We start from the raw sequence: 11,712 nt of genomic DNA on the forward strand, positions 1-11,712 counted from the left end.
TTCTTCAGTATTGAAAAGAACCACACGTGAAAAGTCAGCCTTACAATCCTGGAACATTTGTGCTTGTGACAGAAGGCTGCAGCCGTGCCCTATCGCGCAATGGAAGTAGCCAGGCTTCCTGCCTGCCAGCAGCACCTCTGCTCTGCGGGGTCTTTGGGAAGAGGAAAGCCTCTGTGTGGAACAGCAGCTCTGGATCTCGCGCCCAGAACCACGCTGGCTCTGCTCTCGCTCATGCTGCCCACCTGGTCTGTGGCTCACGTGCACCCTGCCCACCGGGACACCCGGCTCCTGCCCTGCAGAGCTCTCCCGCACTGTGCCTGCCAGGGGCTCGCTGCCGGTCTGCTCTGCCCCAACACCCAGGTCAGCAGAGGAGATGTTTCAATGTTCAACAGCAGCAGCTCCAGCAGCAAGTCCCAGGGAATGCTGCTGGTTGGGTTTTGCCTTGCCTGTCCCTCTGCATCTGAGAGTTCTGTGAACTTTCCACCCACCTTGTCATTCGTGTGTCCAAACCGCGCCTCTCCCATCCTGCTTTCCACAAGAGCACTTCGGGGGACTGCTGAAAGCCCTTCTAACACCAAGGTAAATGACACTGCTTCCTCTCCTCTCATCTAGTGCTGCTCATCTCATCACACAAGGCAGTTAAGCTTGGCCAGACTAATTTGCCTTTGATAAATCCATGTTGATTGCTCCCAGTTGTGTTCTTAACCTTCCTGTGTCTGGACATAGCGCTGGACGCAGCTTTGTGAGGATTCCCTCAGTAACCTTTCCACAGACCTTGGTCAGACTGACCAGCCCGTAATTCCTCAAATTGTTCTCTTTGAAGAACAGCACAACCTTCATCTTTGCAATCATCAGGACCATTCCCCCATTGCCACTGCCTTTCAAAGATAACAGCCTGCAGCTTCGTAGTGACACTGTCCTCCTCACTCAGCACCCTCTGGTACATCTCCAAACACAGCCTTACGCTGCTGCTACTGGCACAACAATCACCTTCATGTCCTTGAGAAGCGACTTGTGTGTGGTGTTAATTTAATGAAGACCTAGAATGTGATGCAAGGGTGGTTGTTTTGTCCTTAAAAAATCAGTAAAACAAACAAACAACAAACAAAAACTTGCATATTGCCTGGCATATGCATAAATAATACATTTTTTTAAATTATACTGACACCTTAAAATTTAAAGAAAAAACAATTTCATTCATTGATGTTGATGCAGTTTGCTTTTGTCTTTGTAGACAACAAGAAGGTGAGTTTCACTGTGGATTTCAGGCTATATCTAACTCCTATTATTTTAGATAAATTATTATTTTGGAAATATCTGCTTTGGACCTACAGATTTATAAGGCGGGCATTTAAAGGCAAAACAAAAGCAAAATAAAAGTGTCCGTACAATTATATCCGTACGGATCAAACTGTAGGGGCTATAAAAAAAACTTCCGCAAAAATCTACTCAAAACTAGCAAAGCGATGCCACCTTGTGGATACAGCGCGAAACTTCTGAAAAGGTGAGGGAAAACGTTCGTCCTGAGGCTGATCAGATTAAAGCCGACTCCTGCTCAGGGAGCCTCAGGCGATTTTCAGAACTTCACTGCAGATTTAAGCGCACGTGTATGTAGAGCAGATCGAGACACCGCCTGGTGGACCTACCGTGATTTTTACATTGCCCTGCGCGTTTATCAAGTAGGTATCTGGCCTCGCTACCTGCAAGTGGGTTTGTCAGTGAAAGAAACAGAAACACCTATTTCTTACAGAACATAACAGAACAGATGAGATGGGGATTATGATTTCAGCTATTACACTTGAATAAAGTAATGTAAGAAAATAGAATTAAAACAGTCCTGAAGTTTAAAATAAATCCTGCAACCCTAAGATCTTTAAGCAATAACCATGTCTGCAAGGGGTATGCAATAAAATGTCTTGTCACTAGGTTTTAGTGGAAATTACAGCCATGAGAACTAAACATGTAATAAAAATGGAATCATTTGATTCCAGGAGCTGAGGTTTTTCCTTAAGGGAAAAACAAAACGAAACAAACCTTACAAAACAACAAAAGCCCAGAATGCATGGCAGAACAAATATCATTAAAACTTGTATTACAATTACAAGCAGCTCAAAATTCAATCAACAGGGAGTATATTTCAACATTTTTACAAATAATTATGTAAAAGATAAAGTTATTGGTATAGCTGTGATAGTCATTAAAATGTTATAAATATACAGCAACTATCTGATCCCTCACTGCTTAGCAATTTTATTAACGTAAAATGGAACATAACATTTAGAGTAATTTTATTCTGATTTTCTATCTATAAGCAGAGTTGGTCTTTGAGTTACACTGCTTCTATTTATTTTTTAAAGAAGTGTTATCACTTTTTTAAGCCTCTTGACTACCTTTAAAAGGTTAAACAAATTATTTCAACATGAGCAAAACAGTATTCAAAGCTTTGCTGCCTTCTCCTGCAAGAACCAGCATAGAAAAACTATATAGAGTAGAAGAAACAGCATAAGGAAATGAAATATCAGGGTACACACAGTCAGTCTTCACTTTATCTGTCCTCATGCAAAAGCCCGAAGGAGGAAAGAAAGATGCTCCCTTGGAAGAGTCTCCCACCAAACCCACACATTTCACATCTATGAAGCAGCGATACCCAAAGTTTGCCTACACAACCTGAATGGGTTTTGTTCTTCCCACTGGTAGACTGCTTCCGTTGGATGGTTTGAGGTTCCTCCCCCCTCCAGGACAACCTCGCACATTTCTATGACAGCTTGGGATCTCAGCTTGATGGGAAACAGCAAACACAGCACAGAAACAAAGCGTCGGCCAATCCTGATCAGATGAGTTCACTCCCTTTTACACATCAAATTGGGCTCTCTGAGACTTGTTTCACCAGTAACGATAAACAGGCCTTAAAAGAAGTTCTGCACCCATCCCCAAAAACCTTACTGTAGGATATTTTCACCCACTCATATGCTAGCTCCTTAACGAATCCCCTTTGCTCTGAACGTCACACAAACTGTTAGTACTTTGCACTGAATAGGAGGGGAAGAAAAAACAGCAAAGCACAGGATAAAAGAGCATCTTCCTGCCCAATTAATAGAACAGATGATTTCTTTGGCTCTACCATGTAGTCCACCAAGCACGCAACACACAGCTCTGTGACCAGTGGCAGCAGACAAGGCCTTGTGAATAGATGTTAACAAGACAAAGGAAAAAAAGCTTGGATCTCTCTCCCTTTCGCAGTTTTGGTTGGTTGTTGTCGTCTTTTTTTTTTTTAAGGCAATACAAAGACTTAAAACCAGTCCCCAGTCCTACCTCTGACTGTTCATCTAAAAACTGCAAAACAGGAGCTGGAGCTTTCCTCAGTAACGAAGCTTTGGGAAATACAAGCCCATGAGAAGCAGTTCTTCACACCTTCTGAATCCTGACAAGCGCATGAATTGGTAACCACAAAAAACTTTTCTTACACGCATGATGCACAACCCCGACGTGAGAACATCCCTACTCCTCCCAGTCTCTCACCAGTCTCTTCATGACTCTACTCCTCCTGCTTTTTTCTTCTCCCAGCTCCTCAGTCTGATGAGCAAACACCTTCCAAAGGGCCAGGCTAGAGAATAACACAAGTTTAAACCACAAAATCCATGTCACTGGTTTAGAGAAGACAGTTTTATGTGAAATACAGTAGTGACTAAATGAGCCAAAAAACATATCAACTTCTCTGAAACACAAATCATTTGTAAACAACAAGTCTCTTCTCTCCAGGAGCCTGGAAGCAAAACAGTGCTTTCAGTCTCTCACTCTCTCCAGAGAATGAAAAAAAAAAAAACCAACAACACAGAAACACACTTAAAGGTTTCAGTTTGAAAAATATGCTGGAGTGAAAAACATTTTTGTTCACTGCTTAGAGCTTCAAATGAAGCAACGCCAGGTTTTTAAATTCTTTCCCCAAACTAGCATTTAAACACGGTAGCTACAGATTCCTCCCATTCACAAAACTCAGCTTTGTGTCCCATGATTACCATAGGAACAACGCTGTTATCTGCCCTGTGATCCTGACAACCGGGGACTGCAGCAGAGTGCCGCCGTCATTCCTGATCTATGACAGCTCTGAAAGAACAGATAACGCCGGGGGATTACTGCACGCCGACAAACCCTTCCGCTACCAGCTCACCCAACCGACTTCAACTGCCCGTGCTGCAGCTTGTTTGTTTGCTTTGGAGGTGGAAACAAGGCGCGTTTTACAGTTGTTCAAACTCCAGGCTGCAGTAACAACAAGTAAGCTCCAGCTGGCTACGAAGTATGCGGAACACGGAAATGCTGGGGCACCAGCCAGGCTACAGCAGCACAGGAGCAGCCAGCAGCGCAGCACAACAACCCCCCGGGGCACCCTAGAGGGCACAGGCGATGTTACAGTGTCACCACAGTTACAGAAGGTACTGCTCCGTGCCTAGAGAATGCCACCCCACTGTGTGCACCTCGAGGTGCTGCTGCTCAGTCACAGCTAACGTCCCGCCTGGTTGTGCTTACCGGTCAGGTTGGCAAGCTGTGGTACTGCTCATCCTTGGAGATGTTCAAGGCCAGGCTGGATGGGGCTTTGGGCCCTGGGCTGGTGGGAGGTGTCCCTGCACATGGCAGGGGTTGGAACTGGGTAGGTTTAAGGTCCCCTCCAACTCAAACCATTCCATGATTTTATGTTTCTTTTTCAACAGCTCCTCATGAGACAAATACATCTCTCAACTGAGCTAGCATTGCAAGGGCCTTTCAGTTTCTTCAAACAGAAGTAGCTATAGTGGATAGAAAGAGGTAAGAAAGTTACTTCTTGCAAAACAAAGTACAGTTGAGAAGACTGGGAAGCGTAAGTGGTAGGCCTTGGTTTGGACATTCAGGGCAAGTAATAAGGGAAAATGGAGCTTTACCTCAGAGTATCATCAGGATCTTTTTTTCCTCCCACGTCTGTGTCTGGAATATTTTTTCCTGTATTCACTGAAGTCATCATTTTACTAAGATAAAGACCCCTGGGTTTGTAGTATTGCTTTACATATGTTAAGGTTGGTTCACAAGATGAAAGGTCTGGTCAGGTTTTTTTTTGTTTGGTTGTTTTTTTTTTTTTTTTTTTTTTTTAATATATGTAGCAAAATAGTAAAATAAAATTATTGGGGGGGGGGGGTTGTGCCTACAGCACAAAGAATACTAAGCAAACTGGTGTCTGCTATGACAGGAAAGGAAAATGAGGAATGCGAGTTTGTGGAGGTGTGCCCTTGAGTGCTGACCATTTGTCAGACCCCTATAGATGAGCTATTTCTAGCGGGTATTCAGGACAATATTAAGAGTACAGTAGAGATGATCGAGTCATACAAATGAGCTGCTTTCTATGAAGCTGGCCTAGTAAGGAAGGTACGGCAAAATTAATCTTTGACACTACACTCCTGGAGTATTGGCTTTGTATTGGCTTTCTGTTTGCACTCAAAAGCTGTAGCACCAATGTTCTTCCCTATCAAAGAAGGGATAGAAATAATTAAAACTATTCAAGTTGCCAGTAATCATAAGATGCTTGTGACAGTTTTATGAAAATGTAACCGGAAATTGACACACCATCTATTAGGAGAAGCCTTCAGGCATGACTGATTTTCCAAATTAGCTCATAAACAAAGGGTTGTGTGTCCAGAATAGATATACACTCACCTGGAAGCACAAGAGGAGCAAATTATTTCTATTCTGATCCATAAAAGGAACATCCTGACATGAGTAACACGCAGAGAGGCACTGAATAGATATTTGGAATTCTCTATTACACGAGGAATACCAGTTAGGACCACAAAGTAGTCCCTTCCAGATAGACATATCACAAATGGGGGAACAAAGCAGGAAGTTGACTCAAAATAATCTAGAAATCCTCAAAATATAAAAGTTTATTTAGCTACAATATTAAAAAGTACAATATAAAGATATAAAACATAGAAATTCCATAATTAATTCACATGCTAAAAGGATTAATTGATCATCCGTAAGGAAGAGACTTCATGAATTTTACGGACATCTTAGCCCTGAGGGCTATTTCATCAGGTTTCAGACTTGAAATATTGAACAACCATTGCAGAGAACTTGCTCACCAACATCACCATAACTAGGAGGAGAAAAAAACAACACAAAACAACAAACAGAAAAACAAAGTCAGTGCCTACTGTTTCTAGAACATAAAGAATGCCATCCTATTCCACTAGCAACTGTAACCACGGGACGCCAACGCACTTTCTTTACATCACAGGTCTCTTAATGACAGTTTCAAAGGAGTAATCTTAAGTTTTGGGACTGTATTTATTTGTCACTGGCCAGCATACTTTATTGCTGGTGAGAAAGCAAGAGGAACATTGGCCTCCTAGAACATTTAAATGAGAAGCTGAACTAGACTTGCACTAACACTGATTAGACAACTTCACGCAGGCATTTTATTTCCCATGCTTCAGACAGTTTTACTGCTCCTAATTCAATATCCAAAGAGTTTAAGTCAATAGGATGTATGAGCTAGGTAACTGTTGCGACTTCATAAGCTACAACCGACACTCAGAGTTACAAGTTTGAGAAGTTGAAAAGGCACTTACTCAATTACCGAGCACAAAGAGCAGGTGACTGTGTTACAGCAGCTGCAGAGCCTGCTGCAGCTCTCACATACGAACCGGTCACACTGCGAACACGCTTCCTTGACATCGGCAGTTCTTACACACGATGAGCAGGCTTTGGAAACCCCCACTGGTGGAACTGCTTGGAAAAGATGCAAGTAAGTAGATAAGTACTTTATAGAAAAACAGAAAAAGAACCTGAAAACTGAAAGAATTGCAGGAGTGTGGTGTCTCCACTGGATGTTACAGCTACAGGTAGCAGTGCTTTGAAAAACACAACTGCTCGCCCCATGGCTTTATTGGCTTTTCCCTCCACTCCTCTTAATGGAGAGATCATTAAGACAGTATCAAGCAGACCGCACTTGCGACCATTTCCAAAGATCATCTAATTCCAATGCCCCTGCCATGGGCAGGGACACCTCATAGAATCATTAAGGTTGGAAAAGACCTTCAAGATCCTCTGGTCCAACCATCCCCTTACTACCAATGTCACCCACTAAACCATGTCCATAAGCACCATGTCCAACCTTTCCTTGAACACCTCAGGGACAGGGACTCCACCACCTCCCTGGGCAACCCGTCCCAATGCCTGACTGCTCTTTCTGAGCAGAAATGTCTCCTCATTTCCAACCTGAACCTCCCCTGGCACCACTTCAGGCCATTCCCTCTAGTCCTATCACTGCTTACCTGTGAGAAGAGGCCAACCCCCAGCTCCCCACAGCTTCCTTTCAGGCAGCTGCAGAGAGCAAGTCCTCACAGCACTCGTGCTCCGGGCCCTATAACCCCTCTCCAGCCACTCTCCACATCCCCAAACCCACCTTTTTACCCTCGGGACCCCCTCACTCACCCTTCTCCGTGCCGGCCTCGCTCCTCAGCAGCCTCCCGTCGCTCCCGATGCGCAGCTGCCCGCTCCAGCGCCTCCCGTTGCCGGCGGCCGGGCCCTGTCCTTCGGGCTGCGTCGAGCGGCCGGCAGCGGGCCGGGGCAGCGGGGCCCAGGCTCCCTCAGCACACGCCTGGGCGCCCCTGAAGAGCAGCCGCCGGGTGCGCTCTGCCGCGGGACACCACAGGAGCGTTACCGGCCGCCCCCTCACCCCCCCGGGGAGCTCTCTGAGGGGACGGTGCGGTGCGCGCCCCCCTCCCCTCCCCCGCTATACCCTTACAGCCCCCAAAGTCTCACCGAAGATCTCCCTGCGGAGCTCCTCGGCCCGCACCCCGCGGCTCAGCTCCCGCAGCCCCACGCGGGTCTTGAGCTGCAGCGGCGCCGCCTCCCCGAAGGGGCAGGAGCGCTTCGGCATGGCGGCCGGGCCCCCCCCCCCTCACCGCCTCCCCTTCACCCACCGGCCCGGCCCGGCCCGTAACGGCGGCTCCTGCCCGCCAATCGCCGCCTCCCTTCGCCCCGCCGCCGCCGCTGTCGACCAATGGCGGAGCGAGGAGAGGATGATTGACGGGAGGGGGGCGGGACTTGGTCTGAGGGGAGCGGGCGGGACGGAGGGGTGCCGGGGTGCTGCGCCGCCCGCGTCGCCTCCCACACGCCGCCAAGTTGTTGTTGTTGTTGTGGGAAGCAGCGCAACGCCAGCAAGGCTTGGGGCTGTGGATTTCTCCATAAACTCTCCTTCCTCGCTGGCCGTTTTGGGCTCACCTTCCTGTATAAATGAAGTGTGTGTCACAGTTGTTTACAGTTTCAAGGAGTTCCTCCTTAAGCTGCTTAATAAAGTTGTATCAGTCCAAATGCTGTACAACTACCAAAAAAACGTGCACAAACACAAGAATTTACAGTTTTGAAGAGGTTAGAGAGCCTCTCAGCCCCTGTAGGTAACACATGTAGGGCCACCAGGCCGGGCTCAGTTAAAGCCCAGAGGCTGCTGCTCAGTTTCACCAAAATCACTGAGTTTTCTGGGACTTGCTGCCTTCACTGTGTGATGTGGAAATACTTCAATTAATTTCCTATTGACTGGTAAACTGGCTGCAGCAATGTACCTGTCATTTTGTAGTTGAAGTGCCACATCCAAGGCCAAGTAGGGGTCAGTATAGAAGGGGTCTGGTCAGTATAGGAGGGGTCTCTGCACTGAGGAACAACAAAAGGACGCTCCCTTCCAGCAGGTGCTGGTCTGTAGCAGAAGCTACAGTTGTTATCCACAACATTGTAATTCACAAAAATACCTTCCACACTGCAAGGTCTGGCTCCTGCCACACACAGCTGCAAAGATTTATACTTTGGCTTTTTCTGCACATACTTAATGTGTGCCTGAACATGTTCTACAGAAAATTTGTCATTGCTTGGGAAAAACTCATGGTCTTTTCTTTATCTCTCAGGAATTTGCTTTGTAAATAACCTTTAAATACACGCCCTGGTGTCCCTGAAGCTCTCTGAGGCACATCAGTGAGAGGAAATGTAAACTGGCTCAGACCATGCCCCGTGAGGACAGAGAGCACCAGGCCACACGCGTTTCATTAAAATAGCAAAAGATGGAGCTCAGCTGCCTGCGGACTGGAGGAGACACAAAGAACAAAGTTAAAAGCGCTGTTCTGCCTGGAGTGCTCCAAAACTCTGATCTGAAGATATGAAATAGATTTGAAAGTGAGCAGCACGTGCTGTAGGGATGCTGCCGGGGCTGTCATGAAAGAGGAAATTTAAGGACAGTTTCTCTGAGGGCTGTTACATTTGCAGGCTGCCACCACCGTCCCACTGCAGGGCAGATGCAGAAATCTGATTGCTACTGAGTCATCTGCGGGTGTTGACAACCCCTCTTTAATTGCTCTGCAAGCCTCAACCTTAATAACATCTGTTACTGATCAGATATTTCCTATTTGTGAGAGCTATTATGGCAAAATAATTTTGTTCTGTCTGTATCAATGTATCTTAGCATCCTATGGGGAGGGAATTGGTTCACCTGCCGGTCTGTTGACTTGCTACTCGACAGGATGATTCCCAGTACTTTATTAATGTCATAGCAGCAAGCCTTGAGGAAGATCCACTGGTGATTTGGAAGTAGAAAAAAGGCTGAGATCTGATCTGGCAAAGACTGCTGGCACTGAGCATTCATGAAAATTAATGCTGACAATTTCTCAGGTTATTTGAAGAGATTGTGTGTTGTTATACAGCTTCTGAATAGGAAAAAGCAGCCCAAACAAATCCCAAACCACTAATGGTAATCGTGAAATATGATAATTTTGGTTTATCCTCAAAAACATGTTTATAAAAGGAAGCAGAGAATAAAAATGACAGTATTTTTCTTGCTACTTTGCTTCTCCCGTGCCCATGTGAATATTACAGACAAATTGCCTGGTTGATAGCTCTCTCTTATAGAACAAAGAAAAATTGCATTGCAAATTTTCAATAGCTTCCATTTCCAGCAAGCAAATTTGAAGAGCAAAACGGACTGGGCTGTGCTCACTAAGTCTGTCTCTTTTAATACTCCATTTCTACCAGCGCTTCAATGAGGTCGGGGCACACACAGGAGGATTCTGGCCATAGTTCACCTCCTTCGAGGCTTCTAGCCATTTAGAGCCTAGAATTTTTCTGAGCCCAAGTTTCCATTTGGATTTTAATGCTTCATAGTTGTCAGCAAGCCTATTCATCATTAACCTGTCCAGTCCCTTTCTCAAAACTGGTAATGTTTAATTTCTTCTTTTGTCTGGCAAATGTACAACTTTGCAAAATGTTATCAAAAACCAAACCAATCATTTTCTGTACCTCTTATAGCCCCTAGTGTCCCTTCTGAAGGAGGGTGGCCAGCGCTCTAGCTGTGGACATGCTAGGCATCCAGACAGCATAAGCCTAAATAGTTTTTCTTGGTCCCTTTCCTAATAATTCCTAACATCTAAGTGATCATTGTGATAACTGCTTAAGAACTAAACCGATGTTTTCAGGGAACTATTCATAAATGACTCGCAGCATCACTCCCCTGAGTGCTAATTGCTTAATTCAGAACTCCTCACTCTATGTATATAATTGAGGTTATTTTTCCCCCACGTGTGTTACTGCACACTTACTGACACCGCCAATTTATTGCCTGTTAGGTGTACAGAGAGTCTTGAAAATACGCAGCTGTGCCTCTTCCCAGTTGGTTTTTAGATTTGACTTTAAACAATAATGCAGCAAACACCAATACCTCTCTGCTCATCTCCTTTCTCAGATTACTTATAAATAAGTTGATGTACACAGGCATCTTGCCTGAACCTGCCTGAGGTTAGTCCTCAGGATCATGGAGATCCCTTTGTAAAGACTGGCACCATGTTCCTTTCATACCAAGACAAATTTAAGTAAACATCACATATAAACCCTAATTACAATAGACTTTGCCTATAAAATGGGCAGATTTAGATTTTCAGTACTCCATTAAGCACTAGTAGATGATTTTTGTTTCTGATCCTTCAGTAACACAATCAAGGTAAATGTTTGCCTGTCTGCCCATGCTTTCAACTACTCCAAAATGTAATTTTTGGTAATTAGAAATAAACGGGTAGTCTGGAATAGAAATCACAGACAGTGTAAATTGCAAACATTGCAAATCAGAATCAGATGCTTTCTTAAAGGGAAAAGAACTTATGCATTTGGAAAAGAATAAATTGAGGAAAATTCTGCCTTGTGTTTTAGTCAGTGTCAGACTAAATATTCCCAATGTCTGATTTGGCTTTGTGAATCTAAATATTCATCACTCCAATCTTCCTGTCTATGCCTTGCTTTGCAAACAACCTTTATCCATTTACTGTAACAAGTTAAAGTATTTAATTTTAGGAACAGATGGCAGAAAAATAGCAATCCAGAAGATTATACTAGCTTTTAAGTCATTCTAAGGGTCTAATAGCAGGCTCTTATAAGCATTGGAGGGCCTTAAAAATATTTCATCCTTCTCTCCATCTTCTTTTACGCCAAAGCCCTTCCCTACATGTATTTGTAATAAAAATCCCCATTTATTCTTTCATTATTAGGCCAATTATAAAAAAATCAGAACACTATACCTAGAGGTGGGGCAGAGGTGGGGCTCTGTGTACACACAGCTGTATATCAGGAGTTTCCTCAATGGTTCCTCTCAATTTGTACTGGTGCAAAAGGAGAGCATTTTGGCCAATTCTCTAGTTCTTTTTCACAATAAAA

The 11,712-nt window shown here is 44.7% G+C and overlaps 1 protein-coding gene across 1 annotated transcript; it reads right to left on the bottom strand.

The window, feature by feature from the left end:
* Positions 1-5,880: 5,880 nt before the first annotated feature.
* SIVA1 (SIVA1 apoptosis inducing factor) lies at positions 5,881-7,926 on the bottom strand. The gene is made up of 4 exons (XM_082761721.1): positions 7,792-7,926; positions 7,462-7,662; positions 6,597-6,753; positions 5,881-6,121 (listed from the first exon to the last, which is right to left on the bottom strand). The coding sequence occupies exons 1-4, from the start codon at positions 7,907-7,909 to the stop codon at positions 6,064-6,066; spliced, it is 534 nt and encodes a 177-aa protein (XP_082617847.1). The 5' UTR covers positions 7,910-7,926; the 3' UTR covers positions 5,881-6,063.
* Positions 7,927-11,712: the final 3,786 nt, after the last annotated feature.

This window comes from Aythya marila, assembly GCF_965140915.1.
Source record: "Aythya marila genome assembly, chromosome: 5".
Taxonomy (NCBI): domain Eukaryota; kingdom Metazoa; phylum Chordata; class Aves; order Anseriformes; family Anatidae; genus Aythya; species Aythya marila.

Bases quoted from the DNA above. Each gene is read 5' to 3' on its own strand.
- SIVA1 (XM_082761721.1), bottom strand. From the start codon at position 7,909: ATGCCGAAGCGCTCCTGCCCCTTCGGGGAGGCGGCGCCGCTGCAGCTC. The intron at 7,663-7,791 runs GTGAGACTTTGG...GTCCCGCGGCAG, and splicing joins GCTCCGCAGGGAGATCTTCG to AGCGCACCCGGCGGCTGCTC. The intron at 6,754-7,461 runs GTGAGTGAGGGG...TTTTCCAAGCAG, and splicing joins CGAGGCCGGCACGGAGAAGG to TTCCACCAGTGGGGGTTTCC.